The sequence below is a fragment of the Perna viridis genome, chromosome 8 (assembly GCF_037379345.1).
Source record: "Perna viridis isolate PV_CMFRI_1.1 ecotype Kerala chromosome 8, ASM3737934v1, whole genome shotgun sequence".
NCBI classification, from domain to species: Eukaryota; Metazoa; Mollusca; class Bivalvia; order Mytilida; family Mytilidae; genus Perna; species Perna viridis.
In genome coordinates this window covers 35,671,199-35,696,185 of record NC_142452.1, presented here as the reverse complement: position 1 = coordinate 35,696,185, position 24,987 = coordinate 35,671,199, and the positions used below count along the sequence as shown (strand labels likewise).

Below are 24,987 nucleotides of genomic sequence, written 5' to 3'. Positions count from 1 at the left end.
CTGGATACACAGAAGCTTCATGAATCGAATTAGTTAACTGGTGAAGATGGTGAAAATGATTACTCTACATTAAAGTTGAGTACATTTACGAGTGAAATTGGCCCCTTATTTTCCTGAAAATTGATTTCAGTCACAGAAAATTTTTACTCGCTGAACATAAGTGTGTAACCTCAAGTTTAATTGCGTATATTTATAACGTATTTATGTCATAATCATTGGTCAAATTAGTTGATTTTCTTAAATTTTACAAAACCAGGAAATAAATTATCCATTCTTCCTAAAATAACAGTGTTTGCACCAATGTAGACCCATGAATTATTTTGATATTCTGAAGCATTTTGGTCTATTTTATTAGAATTCCTGAAGATTTAGTGGGTCCACAATGGCGCACGCATAACAAATTTGAATACAAAATGAGAATATTGTTCCAAATTTAAGCTATGTTTGCAAAAACCTGAGTTTTTGTATTACGTTCGACTTGCCATTAACCTAAAATAACTGACTAACAACTTCGTATATGGTTATTTTGTTGAATTACCTTAAATGGTTAACAGAAATACTGATTGGTAACATTCTATTATTATGTTTAGAAATTCAGCCAATAAGGGGGCCAAAAACATCGCGAAGTGTACTTCGTCCTTTCTGTTGACTTCTAGACATTTCCGCTTCCGTTTCTAACTTTAGAACCAATATAAATTCAGGCTTTGATTTAATCTAATGACCAATTCATATGCTGAATAAAAACACCTATAGAACAATAAATTACTTTATTTGCACAATAACATTAACGGAAGTATTGCATAATTTGAAGGGAGAAAAATGAAGTCTACAAAAAAGCCAATTTCAAAAAGTGCATCACTTAACATTATATAAGTGAGTTGTTCAATTCAAGCTTATGCCAGATGTTTGTTCAAGTAATTAAATGTATCAAGTAGCAAGTTTTTGTATGATTCAGGCAAAACGGAAAAAAATCATAATTATGCATGTCCAAAACCCACCGATCTGACAGTAAAATTTCAATCTACTTGAAAAAAACCATTGATTGATATCTGCATCACTACACTATCTGAGAATTTTTTCAATGGAATGTCAGTAAAATGTGTTTTTTTACAGCGTAATCTGCCCTTAAAATTTTCAGTGCACTTCAATGAAGTTTTAACTCAATTTGCCAAAGTGATATGGAAAATCTTGTCTTGTTTCATAGATTCTGATGGTGAAAATAGTCAAATTGAACTTTCATGATCAGAGCCTGATCCAGACACTTTGAAAAATGGAGTGCTATCACATTATTTGCCAGTTTTTGTCATTTTTACTCACGGAAATGACAATTTTTCTAATAAAAAGGGGGTTGCAAACCCACTGCACCCCTCTGTATCCGTCACTGATAATGGAGGTTAATTTTTATTTCACACACCATGTTCTATCTATTGCCTGATTCTTACCAGTACTGACACTTTAAGCAAATAAAAAAAAAAAAACAAATAATCACACACAAATCACTGACTTTACAACCGTAGAATCCAAATCTACTTTTTAAATGCCTCATTGTTATGAGGTCGTTTTAAAGATCATGTCTTTATTTTTAGCATTTCTATATAAACTGATCATATCATTTAAAATAAGAATTGCTGCCTAGCACTTGTAAATAAATAACAAAATATTGTTACAGTTGTACAGGGTGACATACAACATAAAAGCAAGTTAACGTTTAAATATAAATATGAATCGTTTTGCTTCACTTATCAAATCATTCACTTAACCGTTTTACTTATGAAAGGATCACCCACAACTTAAAAAAGCAAACATATGTACAAATAGTATCAATATCCGGTTAGCACCTTCATACAGGAGCTTTAAGATAGCAACGTTGCAAATCATTTTTTTTATTCATATACTGTTGAATGATATTGAGAACCAAACAATTATATAACATTTCCTATTTTTATAAGTATTATAAAAAAACGCTATCATCAATAATCAAATAGTAATCGAATCATCGCTTTTTCCCAGAAGTCAACAGACTGTTTACGAAAATAACCGGATATAAGTACATTTCAAATGAATTACAAGAACTAGTATTATAGTGAAAGTATTACAAACAGTGTAAATTGGTAGTTATATGATGAAACGAGAGTTATGAATTTGAAAAGTGTTATCACAAGATGGTCAGGAGCTGATTACTCTTTCAAAAGGTGAGTTCCTAATTGTTTTGTTAGCTTCCACTTTCTACAATTAGGTACAGGTGCTCTAGGATGATATCTACCGTTTTGAAACAACTACTTCAGCAACTGTGTAGCTAAGGTCAAATTCGCATAGCAACAAATTCTTCCGGAGTCTCTCATAAAATTTCTCCAGGATATTGTCTCTGTCTGCTTTAGATCTGTCTCGTAAGGCAGTCTCTATTGATTTGTAGCTCCATGTTTTAGCTATAATTTGAAGTCGTTGCGCCCATTCTTCCTTTTCTACAAAATATTTTTGAACATTTTATATTCAACGGTGGTTCACGGGGGAAATTAATGTTATACATAGTACAGTCATAACAGACATACATCGGTATGTTTGTCTTCCCCGGAAAACAGCAGTTAAGATCCATTTTGTGAAATCGAGTAATGGGGTGGCAAATATTCTTTCTCAATTTGTTCTTTTCTTGACTCATTTAATATATAATAGCTCTATATAATTAAGTAGGCACTCCAAATAAGAAACATGCAAAATGTTATTCATGGTTGAAAGCCTACACATTTTCATTTTTATATATTTTTTTAAATGTTACAGTAAACAGAAATTAATATGGGGCTTTCCATATAACCCTTGCTCATAGGATATAAAAAATTATACAGAATGTACTGTAGAATTCAAAATTAAGGGAGATAACTCTGTAAATGACATTTAAATACAATATTAACTGTTGGATTTTTAATGATGATTATCGCCTAAGAGCAGGACGATTGAAATGAATAATTATACTTTTCATCATAAAGACCTATAAAGGTACTTAATAACAAAAATAGAAAAATATGTAGCCTTTTTCGTGGTGTATCACATATTACAGAATTTGCATGATTCTTACAAAGACTACTACTTAACAACCGAAAAGCTATTTAAATGATGATGGAGCATCTCTGACATATATTTTCCCGCCATTTTCCCATAATTCTACTGTAACAGTAAAATATCATCTTTGTAGTTATTCTACATCACTTCTTATGACATCCCGACCATACAAAATATTAATTACACGAAAAATTTGTATCGATTCAGATGCAGAAAATCTTTTCTAATTTAGAATAAAGATGTTTCGTGTAATTTATGGTGTTGTACTTGAAAGTGCATGCTGTGGTGGATCCATAGAGGGTCCGCACTCTCCCTTATTTATTGGAAAACTTATCATTTTCTTTTGTAAATTGACAAGAATGGCAAATATTGTCCTAGCAGCCCCTTTTTCTGAAGAATCCCGGCTGGCACCCCTTCTTTTTAAAGTTTCTGGATCGGCTCCTGGCATGCGTGTGGGCTTCGGGCTTTTATGCTTGATAGTCCTATGATCTTGCATAATGTATCATTATTTGGTTTGTTATTCCAAGAAAAAATATATCAAACAAGGATGATACATATGTATATCTGGATTAATATCAATATGATAAAATATACATATTTTTATGTAGCTCTTGTATTTTGTCCACTACATTCCCGGATATAATAGACAAATAACAAAATCTAGTTTTAATAAGATTGGGTTTATATACCACTAACTCATTTAAAGTACCAATCCATATAAAATCCTTACAGAAACTGTGAATGGTAGAGTAATCACGGGAACCAAGATTTCAGCGACCATCAAAAAAAAAAATCTAATCCAAGGACAAAGACCACACACGGAAAACACAGACACACACAACAAAGAACACAAAACAACCAAAACAACCCTCACATTAACAAAAGTAAAATGAATAACGCGGATTCAACTAATTCAAGAAGCATCGACCAGTGCACCGGTAGTGCATATTAAGCGTCCTCTGCTTTTCTAGAAACACCCGCCGATTTCCTCATAAAAAGTGAAGTTCAGGGTAGCCAAAAGACAAAATAAAAACTATTGCACGTTGAACAAATCGGTTCTCGTGTCGCTCCTTCGGAAAACAAAATATTTGGTTATTCAAATTACAAATATACCTCTCCATATTATAAATATTAATAAATTAATTATAAATTTATAAATAGGCATTTGTGCCATTTTTAGCTTGTAGTACGATAAGATCGTAACAGAATACAGGCGTTCATTGAGAAGTATCATCGACTTCTTTCTTTCACAATTTAAGTAAAAGATTGCAATCGATGAATACAGTGGAAAGTGACCCGTTCATTACAGTGATTGTTTTACGCTATTTAAAGTCCTCCTTTGTTTACTAATCGAACGTGTCTCGCCATTATATTATAATTTCATTTTGTTATCGCTTAAGTGCATTTCTCTTGAAATCAGTGATATGCTTGTATCATATTCAATTTCATCCAAGCCTATCAAGCTTTCATTTGAAACAGAATGATACAGTCCAAGTTCCTTTGATATTTACATGACATTGATATAAATTGCTTAATACAAATGTTCCAATGATTTGTAAGAGTTGTGTCCCTTACATTTGGTCTACCTCCTTAAATAATGTTATTTTTATTATTATTAGTATTATTATTATTTTTTGGCTAAACAATTATCATTATAGCATACATAAACAGGGACCATTGAAATGTGTTCGAATATTTTCGGATTTTTTTTTCTTTGCCGGTCCGAGTTCGACTTTATCGATAGAAGTTGCTTACCTCCTACAAAGTTTTTTTTTAGGTCTTGGGTCTTTTTCATTCGCTTTCGGAAGGTTATGTTGATTTGTTGACGTTAAAAAATGCTGTGTTTGCTTTTAAACACTTGCAGAGTTTGAGTTCCTTGGTCAATAATTTTTTGACGTTAAATTTCTTTCATTCTTTCTTTATGCCGACTCCAGAACATTCTCGAACTTCAACCAGGACTATGCGGTTAATTAGATGTATTTTAGTATGACTGTTAGTTGCTTTTGTTAAGTTAGTGTATATTTGTTTGTGGATACATGTAGTATCATGGGATAATAATAGTATAACAATATTTAGAAAATTTTTGGGCGGGAAAATTTAACCACATGTTACCATGGCAACCATACAAACTCAAGCACTATGGATTATTTTTTATTATTATTTTATGGTCGTAATTTGCTAACATGCAATTCAACAGACTTTGTCACCATGCGTGCAGCACCATGTTAAGTGCTTACAGAAAATGGCTTTAAATAGAAAACACAAGTGACTGAGTTTAGATAAATTTACTTGTAAGCATAAACAAGTCGTCGAGAAAGGATTCTTTATCATAATAATTCATTCGTACATACAACTTAACCAAATTGCCATAGAAAAAAAATGTTACTTCGTTAATTATAATATGATTGTAGGCGTTGTCTATGTTAGACAGAGCTACATTGTGTTGGTACTCTCGACCAAAGGGAATAGACTTCATAAATAAAACGCTTTGCGCCTGCGTTTAAAGTTCAAACAATTATTTCCTAACTACATGACATTTTCGAAGTTCTTTGCTTCCGACCAAACGAGTTAGAGCCATTTATGTTTCAGAGCATCTACATAACGCTCCGTCCCTACGAAATACACAAATAAAAACTAACAAATCATTCGAAAAACCGGTTGTTGCATATATGAAGAAAAAATCAGCCAATCCCTATTTTCCTACTATTGTTTTTGATCCCATTTTAATTCGGAACATCTCAATAAGTAATACAACCTGAAAAAAGATGTATTTAAAAAAAAATCCTAATAGAAAAAGAATCAAACACATTCTTTCAGGTTGGGGATCTTACTAGTTTGTGGACTGCATTCTCCGGGGTGCTTCTCTGCTATCCAGTCTTCAACTTTATAAGATTCTAGTTTCAGCACGGATAGTGATAAGTTGTTGCTCTCATTGAACGGTCGAACCATTTCTTCTTCCGTTCGGAAGTAGGAGTTGAAATACATATCTGTGAACTCTTTCTAAAATAAATATTGTTATTATGACCATAACCGTATTCAACTTTGGTGTTTAAGGAGGAAGACCTAGGGAAAGGGACCCAATCTTACAAATCACTTGAACAATATTCATTTTACATCAACCATGTAAGTATCAAAGTACCTTGGACTGATTTCATTCTGTTTCAAAAGAAAGCTTGATAGGTTTCTTTGAAATTGAATTTGTTGAAAACATATCACTGATTTGGAGAGTTATGTTCCATACCCTTGAACTACCTTCTTAACATTAATGTGGACAAACTGATTTTTTTATTAGTTTAATAATTATGTTTTCCATTATATTTCATTTCTTTAAATTCGATCTGTTCTCTACTATACGCTTCTTTGCATTTTGCATTTACTTCACATTGTGCCTAAAATCTGCTCACTGACTGTTACTGGTTAATATTTGATAATTAAATTGTTTCGTATGCGTATTTACATGTCTCTGTTCTAATTTTGTAGACCTTTTCAATTTCTTCTGAGTCTGAATTAAAAGTAATTCCATATTTGCTTTCTTTGGGCCATTAATTGCTATCATGCCCCACTTGGTCACGTTAAGATGAAAAACTAGGATTTTTTGTTTTAACTTTTTTTTTAAATTATTTTATGACTGCATGCATACAAATGTGAATAATACCTGTCGGTAAAAATTTAAACAATAAGTTTGAAATTCTAATTTCATCCGTGTTTGAATATATCTTTTTCAGCACGAGAGCTGGTATTTAAATTAGTGAGTATTGTAGTATATACTAGAGTCGGAGAGACCATCCAACAAAAACGAGAATTCGGATTAGGGATGTGCTAAACATTCCGCCATGTTTTAAAGGGCGTTATAAAGTAAATTATGTGATAATGATTTGTATGAAAAGGTGTAAGGTTACAATAATAATTGATCTGAATGTTATGTTTAGGTCGAATAAATTTATACATCTGTTTCCTGTTACAATGAATAACATATGTATAATTTGACAAAAGTGTAAAAAATAACCCTCAAGAACAAGAACGCACGGGTACGAAATAGGTAATTAATATTTTATCTACAATGCGAAACTATTTACTTTATTGATTTCTCCTTGCTCCAGCATATTTTCCTGGACTTTAGTAAGCTCTTTATGGAATTCCTTGGAACCATATGTATCGTCATCTTTTCTCACGAGCGCTATCATAAACATCATGCCACCTTAAATTAATGACAGCATCATTCATGATACTAGGACATTATATTAGTGCTTCAACATAATTCAGTGGTCAAACTACATAAATATAAACTGTATAGCTTGCAATACATGTACCTGTAATTAAAAGCCAGTCGAGGAAGCAAATTTCTTTTTTTTCACAGAAATCGGACCTTTCACTCACAAAACAAATAAGGGTACATGCAAGATTGTTAGAACTGAGACGAAAGTAGAACAGCTCCATCGAATATCTCGGTCTGATATTCTGCAAGGCTGGACTCCATCTCTTGCTATTTCAAAGCTTTATACCTCTGCCACACTCAGTGTTAAACCCTATCCCTTTTTGCAACTTTGTACAATACACCGGAGATAGGTGTGCTCTGTGATTGTATAACAAAGCTTACAAGCCAGTTGAGGGATACATATAAATCAAGGACGGTTACACATCTGCGGATATACATTTGTACATGTATTGGGCTGGACTACAAATTTTAAACCTAACACAATTGGTATTACTAACATCGACCGTTCAAGATCCACAAAGATAGCCGCACATGCTTGTCTATAACTCACATAAGAAGTGTGCAAAATTTCATTTATGTTGATGATAAAGTAAGCATCACATCATGGTACAGGTCCACAAGGGTATTTACCAGGCGGGTGTATACAGTCGGATGTGTCTGACTATACTTACAGCATAGATTTATTTACTGAAATTTCAAGCATTAGAAAATGCAAATGCTCTTAAATACTGATACTCCTTGTATTGCAAATTGTAAACTTGTCAGTTTTGAATTTGGCTCCTGAATCAGAGTATGAGGGAATCCGCCTAAAAAGATCTCTTACTAAATTATTTTTTCAGCTACTAGTCCTTGATTGAAAAATACTCAGTTTCTTCTAAAGCGATGAGTAATGATTTCTTCTTGCAAATTGTTCCTTGTGCCGAAGAGGCCGCTGATTTACCGATTATAACGCAATAGCATGCACATGCTATTTGATCACAACTGGTACATGTATATCACGTCGCGATGGATGAGGGAGGTTTAGCGTACTGCGTACTGTAAAATCTAAATTTAACTCGTTTGAAATGCCTGTACCAAGTCTGGTGGTATAATATCTATTTCGCTAGATTTAGATTGGACTTGAGTTGATTATGGATCGGATTAGTGAACAGTAGATTTTGGTGTAACCCTTTCTCCCTATTTCGATATTTTTAGTTTCGGGTTCTTCTTGATTATAATTTTCTTTCTGATTTTGATCTTCCTTTCGATTTGGTACAAATATTGTTGGTTCTTAAAAAAAATGAAAAAAAAAAAAAAAAAAAAAAAACGTGAACAGCATGCCGAAATTTGCATTACTTATATATTTTGTTGTATAGGTGGCATTTTTGAATTTATGGTTATACATGTATGTATAAATAATTTTCATCGATATTTCTACCCCATTTTGAATACAACTATGTTGGTTACCAGGCTTTAACTCCTTTCCGCGGTTACAAAGAAACATTTCCCAATCTTCTGCAGCATGGTCAGCAATGCGTCTCTGCTCTTCTTCAGTTCCATCTTGAACAAAGAGTCCATTTTCAACTGAACAACCTACAGAACTATACATCGGATAAAGTAACTGCGTTTGCAGAAAAAAGACAGAAACTCATATATTAGATATGATTACGACAAAAATATCTTTATTAAGTCGATAATGTCATGGACTTGATAAATTTCAGAATTTTATTTAATAATGAAATAGGTAACGTATGAAAATCTAAAGAAACAGACTTAAGTAGCACTCCAGCTAAGGATCATGCAAAATGTGATTCGTGGGTGAAAAGCCTACAATTTTTATTTTTGATATTTTGTTTGAAATGTCATAGTAAACATAAATTAACATGTGGTTAAACCATCGCATTTCTATTATTTAGAGTTTGAATGTCTGAACTCCTGAATATGCAAAAAAAAAGTCATTTAGTGCCTGCTTAGTTTGTGGGTGCTTCTCATTATACGGTTATTTTTCAGAGGAATCTAGTCTTAAGTAGCTGTCTTTGTAACAATCATGCAAAATTAGAAAAATGTGATACACCCCAAAAAAGGCTACATATTTTTATTTTTGTAATTAAGTTGTTTTATGGGTCTATACTAAGAAATATGTAATTATTCATCCAAATCTGGAACATTCTCAGATTTAAGTATTTATCAAGTTTTGTGGCGCTCAGGCAAAATGAACTACAGATTCTTATTACATGTTCCCAATAATTTGCTTCCGGCGACCTTCATGACAAACCAGGAGTAGCATACTTAAGTGGAGATTGGTTTTTACCGATTTTTGGAAAAAAAAACAAGCCAAATCTTTACTATTTAGATTTAGTTATAATACATGACAAACGCCTTTATTCGTTAAAAATATGTGAACATCTTAAGCACCAAACATATAGAGTTTACTTTAAATATGTGTAATTGTACCTATTAGAAAGCCAGTGGGAACCAAAACCAGAAAACACAAAATGTACAAAGTTAGCTGGGAAGCATTGTTTGTACATATCTGTTCCGCTGACAGCAAGAAACATGTTCTCTCCCTGAAGATTATCTGTAATAGATATGGAAGATAATGTATGTAGAAAGTCATTATGAACAGACAAAACAATTTAAGAAATAAAGAAATCGCAGGAAAATTTATTTTTGCAATTTGTGCCCTACACGTATATTGGATAAGTTGCAACACATGTTTTCATATCTTTCAAACATATGGAAACATATGTTTACATGTAAGACTGGTATGGAAATATATCGTTTTTGCCCATTAAAACTCATGAACTGCATATTTGGCTCCAATTCAAATAAAAACATATGCCTTTAATGATGGAAATCATCCAGAAAACATGTGTTTACCTAGTAATATTATATTTAGAGAGTATCAATTATTTATATTTTTTATTGAAAGCATACATTATTCGTATGCCTAAACATATGAAAAACATAGACAAACATATTTTTTTCATATGTTTCAGACCCAATATAAAAACGTATGTTGCAATTTTTTTCCTTGTGTGCAACACTTTACTTACTTGTACATGTGTATACAGATGAAATCGGACATCAGAAGGACAGTTCTATAACAGATTTAGAACAGTTATCGGACAGTTCTAGAGCCAGCTCTCCTGACAGTTTTAACAGCGCTGGCTCTTATAGTAGAACTGTTCTCGTAGAGCCGGTTCTGTTTGAACTGTCAGAAGCGCTGGCTCTAGTAGCTAGCAGAACGTACAGACGAGCTGGTTCTAGTAGCAGAAATGTTCTCGTAGACCCGTCCTGCTAGCAGGAGATAAATGATCCCGTACCTAAAGTGAAAGTTCAGGTAGATTCAAATGTACTGAAAGATCAGCATTCTAATGATGATAAAATGAATCAGCTTTTCGCGATAGTAAGGAAACAAAGTGAGCAGATCGATGCTTTAACAAAAACAGTCAATTCCAAGCCATCTGGTCAGAATAGATCCTACAATGAACAACGTTCTTCTAATTTATGCTTTGGGTGTAAAAGGCCGGGTCATAAAGTTGCTGATTGTCCGAATAAGCAGGGAAACTAGCGCCATCTTTCGTGTCGAGTCCCATGTTAGATGGAGGATATATGGACTCTGTTGATTGTGATTATTTGATAGGAAAGTGTCCGGTGGTTACCGTTGCCATAGCAGGCACAGAGGCTAAATGTTTAGTGGATACGGGATCTACTATTTCTTCGGTTACAGAGTCGTTCTATGATAAATTTCTGCGGGATTGTACTCTATTACGTACTGACGTAGCTTTGCAGCTTCGGGCTGCAAATGGACTTTCTATTCCATATATTGGTTATGTGGAAGTTGATATGGTAGTGATGGGACAAACGTTGAAAAGCTGTGGTGTATTGATTGTGAAAGATTCCACTGATCCAGTCACAAGAAGAAGGAAGGCATTGGTTCCAGGGCTATTAGGTATGAATATCATTAGGAGCTGTAAAAACATTTTAGAATTTGATTTTGGCAGGAATTTTTGCGAAGAAGTATCCACTATTGCGGAAAATTCAAAACTTAAAGAGCAATTTAAAGCTTGCATTAAAAATGAACATTTGAACACTATTGGTTATGCTAAAGTTTGCGCTAGTTCTCCTGTACGCATACCTGCTTCGTCTGTTGTTACTTTAAATGGCACAGGACCAAATCTTCCTAGAATATATGATGCCGTAATAGAACCATTAAAATCAAGCGGACATTTGCCAAGTTCACTAGTCGTAGTACACACTTTTGTAACCGTCAAACGTGGTCATTTTTCATTTCGAGTCGCAAACCTAGGCAGTGATGACATTTATATTGCACCAAAAACAAGAGTTGGCATTCTTATGAAAGGAGAAGTAGAGCAAAACAATCGGTCACGTATTGAGTTCATTCGAACTGATTCTGTTGAAGAAATAATTTTCCACAGTAATTTACCATTTTCTGATGTTCCGAATTCTAAAGTTGATGATGATTATAAACAATTTGAAATGCCGGTTGATATAAGCCATCTATCTGTTAACAAAATTGAGTTAAACGCTGTTCAAAAGTTGTTTTATAGATACAAAGATGTTTTCTCAAAAGATGATAATGATGTTGGTTTCACTTCTACCGTTAAGCATACCATTCGGCTGCAAGATGATAAACCGATCGTACAACCATACAGGCGTATACCGCCAACACAATATGAGGAAGTTAAGAATCATATCAAAAAGTTGCTAGAAAATAAGATCATTCGTGAAAGCACCAGCCCTTATGCTTCGCCGATCGTTTTGGTCAGAAAGAAAGATAACTCTCTGAGGCTCTGTGTTGACTTCCGTTTACTTAACTCGAAAACCAACAAAGACGCATTTCCGCTTCCGCGAGTTGAAGAATCTTTTGATGCTCTCAGTGGCGCTAAACTATTTTCTACGATGGACTTGACTTCTGGTTACAACCAAATTGCAATGAATGATGATGATATTGAGAAAACTGCGTTTACTACTCCTATGGGTTTGTACGAGTATTTACGCATGCCTTTCGGACTCTGCAATGCGCCGGCTACATTTCAACGGTTAATGCAGCATTGTTTTCGAAATGAACTGTTTCAAATTTTGCTTGTATTTCTTGATGACATTATCACATTTTCTAGTACATTTGATGATCATTTAAAACGTCTTGAAGTAGTTTTTCAGCGTTTAAGACAGCATGGACTGAAACTGAAGCCTTCAAAATGCCATTTTTTCAAGCGTGAAGTAAGATATCTTGGTCACGTGGTGTCTGCTGATGGTATACACACAGATCCTGACAAGGTTAGTGCTATAGAAAATTTTGAAGTTCCGTCAAATGTAAAGAAATTGAAATCATTTTTGGGATTAGCTGGTTACTATCGACGTTATATTAGAGACTTTAGCAAAATTGCTTCTCCTTTGAATCAATTGGCTCAGCAGTATACACCACATCCACGTAAACTTTTTGGAAAAGATTGGAACACCGATTGTCAAAAAGCGTTCGATACGTTGAAAGAACACTTAGTTTCTGCACCGATATTGACATATGCAAACTTTAATAAACCATTCGTTTTGGAAACCGATGCAAGTATGCAAGGCTTAGGTGCTGTGTTATCTCAATATGTGGAAGGAAAATTACGAGTTGTTGCTTATGCGAGTAGAGCATTAAGACCGAACGAGCGAAATATGAACAATTATAGTTCTAGAAAGTTAGAACTATTGGCAGTAGCTTGGGCGATAACTGAGAAATTTAGAGACTATTTATTATGTTCTAAGTTTACTGTTTATACCGATAATAATCCATTATGTTATTTGCAGACGTCAAAACTTTCAGCACAGGAACAGAGGTGGCTGTCCCGATTAGCAGTGTTTGATTTTGATGTCAGGTATAGACCACAAAAGCATAATTTAAATGCTGACGCTTTGTCTAGAACACATAATAAGGTAGAACTTGCAAAGTCCGAAGATATAAAAACATTGCTACAGAAGTTTGCTACCGGTACAGCAGTTCCAGGTGATGTAGTTCAGAATGTTAGGTCTGAAGACTGTCAAACTGTTTTTGTTGAAGAAGCTCATACAACTTTACCAACTTTTGACAAAGGTGAAATTCGAAATTTACAAAATTCTGATTCAGTAATAAGTAAATTTATTGCAATTTGGAACACTAAGGTTAAACCTTCACGGTCAGAAATACACAAGTTAGATAGAAATTTAGTTACTCTTTTACGTCAATGGGACAGAATGATTGTTGTAAATGGTATATTTTATAGAAGGATACGTGATCCGATAAATGGTGAGATAAACCAGTTGATTTTGCCATTTGTTCTGAGGGACAAAGTATTGAGAAAGTGCCATGACGATTTAGGACATCAAGGGATTGAACGTACGTTTACCACCATACGGACCAGATGCTATTGGCCAGGTATGTTTAACACAATTAAAGATTATTGTAAGAATTGTAGACGTTGTGTGATTTCAAAAATGCCGCAACCTAGTATTCGACCAGCTATGGGGCACCTCATTGCCAACAAACCGTTACAAATTTTAGCAATTGACTTTACCATACTTGAACCAGCACATGGCAAAGAGAATGTTTTGGTAATGACTGATATTTTTACAAAATTTACTAGGGCAATTCCCACGAAGGATCAAAAAGCAGACACCGTTGCAAACGTTTTATTGACCGAGTGGTTTTGCATTTATGGGGTACCTGAGCGCTTACACTCCGATCAAGGTCGGAATTTCGAATCTGACGTTATTCGCCAGCTTTGTAAACTGTACAACATTAATCGCACTCGTACAACACCGTATCACCCGGAAGGAAATGCTCAATGTGAACGATTTAACAGAACTCTACACAATCTTTTAAAATCGTTACCTGTTGACAAAAAGAAAAATTGGCCGAAATATTTACCAGAACTTGTATTTTCGTACAATGTATCAATGAATTCATCAACTGGTTACAGTCCGTATTATCTATTGTTCGGACGGCATCCAAAATTAGCTGTTGATTTTTTGTTGTGCAATAATGAATCTAATAACTCTGAAGTTCTTTTAGATGAATGGATTGTTGAACATCAGAATCGTCTACGATATGCTCACGAAAAAGCTGGGGAGCAGATGAAAGACCGTGCATCGTACAGGAAGGAACAGCACGACAAGAGACATTTTAATCCTGAAATCCGTGAGGGAGATTCGGTTTACATCAGGAATCGTGGCGTACATGGGCGTAACAAGATTCAAGACACTTGGGACTCCGCCGTTTACCGAGTGGTAAGATCATCCGAAAATACCGTTGTCGTTGAACCTAGTGATGGAGCTGGTATATCCAGGACGCTGAATCGTCAACATGTGTTGAAGTGTCGGCCGGATTGTGATGAACTTACTCCGTACGATTCGAGCGACGGTGATGATGATGATACTCTGATGGTACCGAGACGAAGTACGAGGATAAATGCTGGTAAACATTCTAATCCGAATAGACTACCATGTGCTGTTTATTGTAGTTAGTATTTATTAGCAAAGTAAACTGCTTACAAAAGTTAGTAATTTTAATACAATGTGATTTGTAGTGCTGTTGACTCTTCAATTTATCATTTTGATTATGGTAAATGTATGTTGTCATTTTACTATTGTTCCTATTATTTGGGAGTATGTGGAGTTAATTTTTGGTATTGTTTATCGAGACGATAACATTTCAGCTGGGGAGTATGTGGACAAGCTGATTTTTACTTATCAAAATAATTATTGTTTTCCATTTATTGACTTATATTTCTTTCGAAATTTTGATCTGTTCTCTACAGTGGTCTGAGTTACTCTACGCTTCGTTGCATTTTGCATTTTCTTCGCATTGTGCTGAAAATCTGCTCACTGGTTGTTATTGGATTTAATATATTTAGAGGTTGGATGTTCTAGTTTTTCCACTTGTGAGTAGTACTATATTTTGGTATAAATACTCAGAACTTTTTATAGTATTTCAATGTGGAACTGGGAGGCCAAGATGAATGTCCGCTTTTAATTGTTAGAAGTATAGCCAGCAGATAAGGTATTTATGATGTTACTTTTTCATGTTCTTACTTTTCATTTTTCGTACTGGCACTTTGCATTTAAAGCATTTTTGTATTTCAATGTTTTATTTCAATTTGTTTTATTGATTTTGCAGATCATTGAATCAGTTTAATTGATTTAATGTTATACCTTGTTATAGTGAGTACTTATAAAGGACTTTAAATGGTCAGTTGTGTACAGTTATAGTTAACTGTGGGTATTACATTTAAATATTCAATTGATGATTTGTGTTCTTTTCGTGTGTTCGTTAAGTTAAATTGTTTTGAACATGCAAATGAATTTGATTTATGCAAGTTGTTTGAATATTTGCAATGATTTTCTATGCTTTGCATGTATTTGACAATAATTGGTCTATTTTGTATATTTATTCATTATTCCTTTTGTTCTCTATTTTGTAGATCTTTCAATGCCTTCTATGTGTTAATAAAAGTAGTTCCACATTCGTGTTATATTTGGGCCAGCATTTACCATCACGCCCCACTTGGTCACAGAATGTTCAGAAGGGCTGGTTCTAGTAGCAGAAATGTTCACGTAGACCCGTCCTGCTAGCAGAACGTTCAGACGAGCTGGCTCTAGTAGCAGAAATGTTCTCGTAGACCCGTCCTGCTAGCAGAACGTTCAGACGAGCTGGCTCTAGTAGCAGAAATGTTCTCGTAGACCCGTGCTGCTAGCAGAACGTTCAGACGAGCTGGCTCTAGTAGCAGAAATGTACTCGTAGACCCGTCCTGCTAGCAGAACGTTCAGACGAGCTGGCTATAGAACTGTTCTATGACACTTTCACAACTGCCTAAGTGCCGGCTCTTCTGACTTCCCCTGAGAGGTTAGAACTGGTCTCATCTGTATTCTTATTTGCAACGAATGAATGATCAGGTAATTATTAAAATTTAGCAAAGATTGATGAAAAATAAAGCTAGTTTTGACATAAAGTACATTTATAATACACGCAAAAGGTAAACTTTTGTATAATTCAACTAGTTATGCAATAAAATACCACCTATCATTACCGTATTTCTAAAAATTTTATCATATTTGTTATTGTTGTATATATCCAGGGGCTGATCCAGTTTTTTTTTTTAAAAAGAGAGCGGGGGTTCCAGATTGGTCGTAAAAAGCCCTTTCCCAAAACAAAACAAAACAAAACAAAACACAGAAACAAAAATATTGGTAGGTTATATGACGTCACAATACTTTGTATTTGTACTTGTCTTTCTACGTTACAACAAATTCTACACTCTCAATTTTTGTGAGGCTATGATTTCCTTATTTTTGCCAAAATATTGCACGAAATCGACGAAATGTCCCAACAAAAGGGGGTCAGACATCCTGCTCTTCACCTCTCCTGGATCCACCAATGATCGCAATCTCTCCGTATATATACTATGGCAGGACGCCTACATGTACCAGCGTTGTAGTAGGTAATGAGATTTAAGTAGCCACTTAATTGACTTGGCTAAAGCCGAATCGGGTTGGCGCTGGCTTGTCACCGGGCGATCGAGAGTTCGATCTTCGGTGGCGGAGTATAATTTTGTGAGACAAATTATGCTCTCCCGTTACAATACCTTTCATTTCGTAACTACATGTGCCTCTCATTGCTTTGTTTGTAACATAAACGTGTATACTATCTATCATCACTTACCATGGACATTTGTGAGTAACGTATTGAAATTGTTACAAATTTGGTCCTCCATCAGTAGTAATACATCTCTGTTTCGTTTATCGATGACCTCTGTGTATTAAACAAGATTAACAATAGATTCGGTGAGATAGATGCATAATTTTTATAACAAAATCAGTCGAATATACAAAAATCGATGTCCTTTAAACAATGAGCGTGTAGTATGGAATGTTTAAAAATCGTTTGGATGTAACTTCCGGAGAGAAATTTAGACTTACGTTACATTAAGCAAGCTCACAATTTTAGAGACTGCTCTTTTAAAAATCTGGCAGATCCTATGATATAGGTGGCACAGGCTCAATTATATCCCACTGAATTCTTTACTCCATTATAACGTATATACCATTTGTTTGTAAGATAGTATAATATTTTTTTTCAAACCGATTATTGATGGCTCAGAAAATGATTTTAAATTTCCCTAGCAAAGCAACACAATTTGGTCAAAAAGAAGATTTTTTTTCAACGAATTTTAATAGTTCATTTGTAATTTATTTCTCTTTAATTGTTACAGTTAATCAAAATCATACTTTTAACTTTGAGAAAGGATGCATTTGCGATATGAAATTTATATACATTATTTTTAAAACAAAATTTGTCACGTGCCACCCATTGCCTGGATTTTACATGGGCATCCTCTTAACACGACCATGAAGTCAATGTGAAAGACGTATTACACATGTAACAACAAAAGTACCAATATTATACAATGACGAAAAGAAACAAAAAACTGATAGCAGTGAGTTAGGTAGCATGCATCATCATACTTGTATTGATATTTTTTCAACATTTGTTTTGTTTTTTGTTTGTTTCGTTTCGTTTCGTTTCGTTTCGTTTTGTTTTGTTTTTGTTTTTGTTTTTGTTTTTGTTTTGTTTTGTTTTTGTTTTTTGTTGTTGTTGTTTTTTTTATTTTAAGAGGTCTAGAGTGCCAATGCAAAAACCAGGAAGTGGGTGACAAACTTTCTTTTTTAAAAATGTTTCATATCAAATGTTTCCATTTCATATCACATATGCACCCTTCCTCTAAGTTGAATCTTGGATTAACTTACCGCAACGATCACTTCAGCGACAAAACGTACATAGAAAGCTTTGAAAAAAATGGCAACAGCTCTTATTTTGAGCAAAATTTAGTTGATTTGTTAGGGAACTTTAAAATAATTCATGCCACCCATATCATAGGATTTGCCTGACTTCTCTAAAAGAAGTAGACCTAGAATAAGGGACACAATTTTTACAAATCATTGTAACGTTTGTATTTAGTATTTTACATCAATCTTATGTAAGCATTAAAGTAACTTGCACTGATTTTATTATGTTTCAAATGAAAGTTTGATAGGCTTCGGTGAAATTAAATATGATACAAACATATCACTGATTTCAAGAGTTATGTCCCTTTATCGCTATTTTGTTTAAAATCCCTTTGATCTTGCTATACGATAATTTTCAATCTCACGCCGGTCGAGTGAGAATGAAAATTATCGCTAGTTTCTATGTCCTCGCGTTATATACAGGTAACAGCGTAGGAATATTTGACGACCAAAATAACCGTCTGTTTGTTTACTGCATATGAAATAATGGCTAATTTGTGGCAATATTTTCTAGTCTACAATGGAAAGTGATTATATACAGTAACTTACCCAATACGAATGAATAAATCCCAAAATTATTCCACAAATTTTCTTTAAACGCGACCGTCATAGTTAACCGATTAAAAAAATGTGTATCACAGCTGCACAACATACGTGACGTCACGTAGCACGTCGCTGAAAAATAGTTCCGAAAAGAAAATTTTGCAGTGCTTATAAAACTTGCATATTTAGGTGAAGAAAACGGAAAATAAAAAAAATAATACCTTACAATTCAGCAAAACAGCGATAAACAGATTATTATTTTTTTTTTTTCAACTCGCGGGAGTTTCTTATGCTCATCTCGTCTTGCGGCATAGCCGCTCGACGATATAAGCATGAGAAACTCCCTCTCGTTGAAAAAAATATTAAATAATCTAATATTCCCTCAGTCTACCTACTTGAGCCGAGCAAACACGTTTACATTTTCAACCAGTATACTGTTACATGCCGAAAATGTTCCTTATACGATTGGTGCAGTGCGCTAGCAAAGTCCAAATCCAAATCAATATTGATTACGTTTGATGTGCACATGCACAAAACTTTTATTTACCTTTTAGTTTTGAAAATATATCAATTGAGTTAATCCCATCTGCTGTGCAAAGATCGGCAATCACAACAGTCTTATCGTCATTAAAGTTACATATTTTCTCTGAAATAAAAAAAAGGAATACACAGTGTTGTAACGTAACTCTGTACATGTCGTAGGCCTATTCGTGGGGTGTTTCTAGAAAAGCAGAGGACGCTTACCCTACCGGTGCACCTGGTCCATGCTCCAAGTTTTTAGTGGAGTCCGAGTGGCTCATTTACTTTTACTTTGTATGTATGATTTAATTACTTTATGTTCTTTGTTGTGTATGTCGGTTTTCCATGTCTAGTCTTTGTCCCAGGATTGCATTCTTTTGATAACCGCTATAACCTTAGTTCCCTTGATTACTCTTTAATAGTTATTGAAACTCTACATACATGCGGGGACTATTATTCTAGAAACGCAACGATACGAAACGGTTTCGTTTCGTCTTTTTTCCCTTCTTTCTTTTTTTTTAAATATAATATGGGTAATTATTAGTTCCAGAAACGAAATCATTTCTATTTGTTCTTGAAATAAAAACCCATTACATGTGAGTTAATAACCATTGGGAAATACAATATAGACTGCAATTTTACTAAGAAACATGTACATGTACATGTGCATCCTTATGCACCGATTAAGAATACAAATATAATCAGTAGAAGTCAACAGGATAAATTACGTAGCTGGTAGTCAGGCAGACCACTAGGTACATGTACATGCATTTGTTTTCAAAGAAGATATTTTTTTTTTTTTTTTTTTTTTTTGTAAAAGCAGCATTTAAAATTGCGCATAATATTATTTTCTTTGTTTTAAACATGCTATTTTTAAAGACTTCGAAGACTGTACTTGAGCAGATAAACACACAAACGCACGCACAAGAAGTTACCTATGCATTCCACAATATCAGGTTCCGAAGATTTGATTATTTTCCTACACACATCCATTATTTCTCCATACTTCTGCTCTTTTGATGAGTACATGTTTTGTTAAGTTGGATCAATCTGTAATCTAGCAAGCTATGAATTGGTTTCAATTGTAATAAGCTTTGTGGTTGGTTGGACCTTCGGGAAAAATTGATTACATTTTTTATCTGAACGTGACACCATGACGTCAAATATGACATATTTTGAATGAAATAAAAATTCAAAGGACTTACGAATGCGAAACGTATTGTATTTTGAAACCGTTCTATTCAATCGAAGCTATTTTTAAAATTCTACACAATGTTGAATGTTATATTGTCCAGGTCTCGGTGAAAGGTGGGAAGTGAATCTTTTAGGTTATAAAAACCAAATTAGAACATTTTTAGAAATTAAGAGACTTGTTTCATTTTATCACCCTTGACCTAAAACGGCGAAGTGGAATGGTACGACATACAAATTCATGTAATGGAAAAAATACCAGTCAATAATAGATGGCAAATTTACGAAGGTTTTGAAAAATTATAACAGTCTTTGTAAGAATCGTGCAAAGTCTGTAAAATTTGATTCACTTAAAAAGGCTACAAATTTTTATTTTTGTTATTAAGTTGCTTTATACGTCAGTATGATAAAATGTATAATTATACATTCCAATCAGTCTGCTTTTATGAGACAATCCACAGGGAAAATCCAATGAGTTTCTATTGTACTTTAGTGTCATTTACAGAGTTATCTCCCTTAATTTTGAAATATCCAGTATTTTCTACATGATTTTTATCTCCTATGAACAAGGGTTACATGAAAAGCCACATGTTACTTTCTGTTTACGATGACATTTTAAACAAAATATCAAAAATTAACATACATGCAGATTTTCCAACCATGAATCACAATTTTCACGGTTCTTATATGGAGTGCAACTTATGAGCTTTTCGGAAGGTCGATAGGCTTGTATCATAGACCCATCAATAAATTTAACTATATATATATAGGTCTCTGTGTGTATATAGTAAGTTCGATATTCCAAACTGGAAAATCGGCGAAACATGCTTTCCTTATGTGTATGGAAAAATTGACACAGGAACCAACCCAGAGTAGTAAGTTACCTCTGGCCTGAAGTACATATACATATATGTGCATGGATGGACATTTTGACACAGAAACCTATAGGTATGTCGACCTCAAGAAAACAACCCAAGCCCCCTTTACACTCTTCCTATTTACAATGTACCTTTCCATGTAAAATAACGAGAATAGGTATGGAGTATATGTCAAAGAGACAAGAACACTACCGAGATGAAAATATCAACCAACGTATTGGTCTTCAATGAACGACGAGGAAATCATCATACTACAGGGCAGGCTGCAGCTGTATCTTATAGAGAAGTACAGCGAAAGAGTTGCCTCTATATACTCAAGTAACATAAAAATAAACTAAAGGTGAAAAAGAAAATACATGTAGAGGCCAGAACTTCCTGACTTGGGACAGGCGCAAATAAAAATGCGACGTGGTTAAAGTACTTTGGCGTAATCCCAACTCTCCCCTTTTAAAATCTGGCAACTTTGAAAAATATGTTACACATTTAAAGATACCTATTAATCAGTTCAAAAAGATCTCTTGTTACAATGAAAATAGAGAAACTGACTATAAATAACATTAATGTACAAACTAAGGACTACTACTTGTAGATGTATTAGATTACAATGTATGAGGTTTTAGAGCCGAATATCATTTTCCCTACTTTTCTACCATGAAACTTTCTTTTACTGGTTATTACATCATACTAGGGAACATCCTGAGTCTATTACTATTTAGATGTATAATAAAGGATGTCAGCAAAAGTATATGGACGAGTTACCCCCAAAATATATAAATGAATAAAAAATTAAAAAATAACTTCTTTTTTTCCTGGAATTTGAAGCATTATTGGCAATGACGTTTGTTTTTTTTTTTTTCAACAAAGGTTTAAACATTTTCTGCATTTCCAATGATCAAGATGATTATCCCTCTTTAAATCATATTTATTAACACCGTGGATTCGAATTCTCTGACATAATTTGCTTATCCTTGCCACATTTTTTTCACAAAATGTGGAAAGAGGAATCAAGGAAATTTCCGACGAAAACACATATGTACATATGATATCTAAATCTAGTCATAAAACGGATTGTCTGATTACCATGGGTTCAATTTTTATTTCCCTTCTATATTGACGTTGTTAATACCAGGGACGGATCAAAATATTTTAAAAAAGGGGGTGGTCCAGGTTATTATCAGTTTACTCATTTCATCGAAAATTTTACAGGCAATTAACAAACAAAACAAACAATAAGATCATCCTGGATGCCATTAAAAAAATCTACACGATATCCTGTTGTTTTTTGTTGGTTTTTTTTCAGGGATCCTTTACCGGAGTTTTCCGAATTTTCATAATAAAAGCATGACATTCATGTAAATAAAAGTGAAACAATTTAGGGGTATTTTGCATTTGTTGATAAAAGTAGGAATTGACTAACCTGGAGTTCAGAAACAAGTCCAGAAAATGTGAATAAATTTAACTTTCAGATAAATCCCGTGTTATATTTTAGCTACATATATATATACTGATTCAACATAAATTTAACCATATATAAGCAGATTACCATTTAAAAATGGCAAAACACTTTGATATGCTTTAAATAGCTAGAGAAAGGCAAAATCATTCGACGGTTCATATGTCACAGTATTCCAATTATTATCCTAAGCTTATAGGGAGAGAAATAGAACAAGTTCAATAATCCAATACGCAATTAAAGTACATTATTTGATATAATGCTTTTTACTATTTAAATTGTTTCTTTTACAAACGGCCTTGTATTTAAGCACTCCGAGTCTGCTCAATTACACAAAAGTATCGATCATTCGCGAACCTAGCTGATACAATCAACGAAAAAAAAACTATTCATATAAAAATAGAAATTCCCGGGCCAGATTATCAATACTTGGCTTTAAAGAAGTTCCATGGGAAAAAAATTGAATCAGAGCCAAATGATTACAATAACGAGATAATCAAATCAAGCAAACATGTACATTTATCAAAAGGATGCATAAAATGTGCCTTCCCACCCTTTCTGGTAGCAAGCCCTCTGACTTACTCAGCAAATGCAAATCCTGGTTGTATGCATACAGTGCCGGAATATTAAATATTAAATATATTGAAATTATTAAAAAATACTTACCGTTAAAAATGACAATCACAAATAACAATCAAATGCTATATATATAAAATCCAATATATATGGCATTAATTGTATCTGTTTTGCACTACTTTTAAAAACATTCACATTTTTTGTTGTTTTGTTTTTTTAAAAACTTATTGATAATAGGTTTCAGTCTCTAATACGTTGTAGTATTATAGTGAAATGGTGATTTTTGCTGACCTTTGAAAGGTGGTACCTAAAATTAAATTCATTAGATCTTGAAAAATGTTGAGTGTGTACAATAGTCTGCAATGTTGTTTTATATGAATATTTTATGTATTGTGTAAAAAAATATCATTTGACTTGTATGAATGTGAAATATGTTTTACTATTTGACTTCGACCGATTGACAGACGAACTTTGGGAAACTGGTGATTGTATTGCAATTTTAGTCGTAATCTTCTATATTCTTTTTCATGCTTGATCTGTAATGATATTTTACTATGCTTAAATAATAGTGATTAATGATTGATTCATCTGGGGTATGCAAACCAGGATACAAAGATGGCAGATCCACCAAGTAGGTGTAGAATTGCGAGGTAAAAGTGTGATTTCTCTTAACTCCGTACATATACCAGGCTGGTTTTGAGAATGAAATTTATATTTGCCTACAGATTTTTGACTATATATTTTTTGTAGCTATACAATGAAGTATGTTACCGGAATCAACAGTTGAAATTTTGGTTCTAATGGGGAGTAACGGAGAGTTCCAACGACAAATTTTGTCGGAAAAGAAATTTCAGAACAACATTGAATATATTCGTATAATTTCACTTTCGTGACAATATCTATGGCTTCTTATCTGTATAGAAATGTGTTACTACTAGATTTGGTCGTTTTAAAACCTTCCGTAAAGATCAATATATTTTGTGTTTGTTTACAAATTGTTCCCCTTTGTTTATGTGGCAATTAATGCCTTCAGCTCAGACAGAGTTTTAGTGGTAGTCAATGAATTACTTTGAACAATTAATTTAAATATCATGATGTTATAATTATATTATTTACATTTATATGGATAATATATTTTTTTTTGATTTTCAGTAAAATGGTATAAGTGTCAAATCATGTAGTACTACTGACAATTTTGCATATAAAAATATTGAATAATAGCATTTGATGTGTTCACATAGAATTTGTAAGTATTTAAAGGTATTGTGAATAAATCCAAATGGATTAACAAATGAAATTCAGATTGAATTATTGTATAATTAATTAATTCATTTAGACTAGTGTACATGATGCAAATTGTTGCTTCTTACTTAATAGATCGTTATATTGTTTCCTTACATTTTAATGTTATTTCTGAATCACTATAGATTAAACTTATTTTCTGTGTTTCAGGTCATACGCGGAGGAAGATAAAGTTTGGAGTAAATTCGCCATCCTGTGAACATGTTTGTGATAAAGTTTTAGATCTGAATAAATATAGAAGTTAAAAATATTTTTTATGAATTAATTTGAGCCCGGTCAATGACTATATTAAACATGACAGACCCTGTGAGATGAATCTTTATGTAATCATGAGACTTATTTTAAAGCAAACCTAAAAAAAAAAACTTCTTTTTAAAAACTACAAGAGTTTATTTTAAAAGGAAAATAAAAAGGCCGACTTCAAGTTTTATTTTTAAAATCAGGTA

At 33.4% G+C, this 24,987-nt stretch overlaps 1 protein-coding gene across 4 annotated transcripts; it reads right to left on the bottom strand.

Moving 5' to 3' along the window:
- Positions 1–750: 750 nt before the first annotated feature.
- LOC148610351 (uncharacterized) lies at positions 751–22,901 on the bottom strand. Of its 4 annotated transcripts, none has more exons than XM_088542853.1 (9): positions 22,754–22,901; positions 20,077–20,251; positions 19,170–19,268; positions 16,956–17,045; positions 9,704–9,827; positions 8,717–8,850; positions 7,131–7,252; positions 5,886–6,054; positions 751–2,462 (listed from the first exon to the last, which is right to left on the bottom strand). In XM_088542853.1, the coding sequence occupies exons 2-9, from the start codon at positions 20,168–20,170 to the stop codon at positions 2,260–2,262; spliced, it is 1,035 nt and encodes a 344-aa protein (XP_088398979.1). In that variant the 5' UTR covers positions 20,171–20,251; positions 22,754–22,901; the 3' UTR covers positions 751–2,259. The 4 variants fall into 4 exon arrangements, with proteins under 4 accessions (XP_088398979.1, XP_088398978.1, XP_088398980.1 ...); XM_088542852.1 differs by having other exon boundaries at positions 22,628–22,891; XM_088542854.1 differs by having other exon boundaries at positions 20,077–20,198; positions 22,628–22,891.
- Between the last annotated feature and the right edge of the window lie 2,086 nt (positions 22,902–24,987).

Bases quoted from the DNA above. Each gene is read 5' to 3' on its own strand.
- LOC148610351 (XM_088542853.1), bottom strand. From the start codon at position 20,170: ATGTACTCATCAAAAGAGCAGAAGTATGGAGAAATAATGGATGTGTGT. The intron at 8,851-9,703 runs GTACAATTACAC...TCCGATGTATAG, and splicing joins TCCCACTGGCTTTCTAATAG to TTCTGTAGGTTGTTCAGTTG. The intron at 6,055-7,130 runs GTAAATAGTTTC...TATTTATTTTAG, and splicing joins AGCAAGGAGAAATCAATAAA to AAAGAGTTCACAGATATGTA.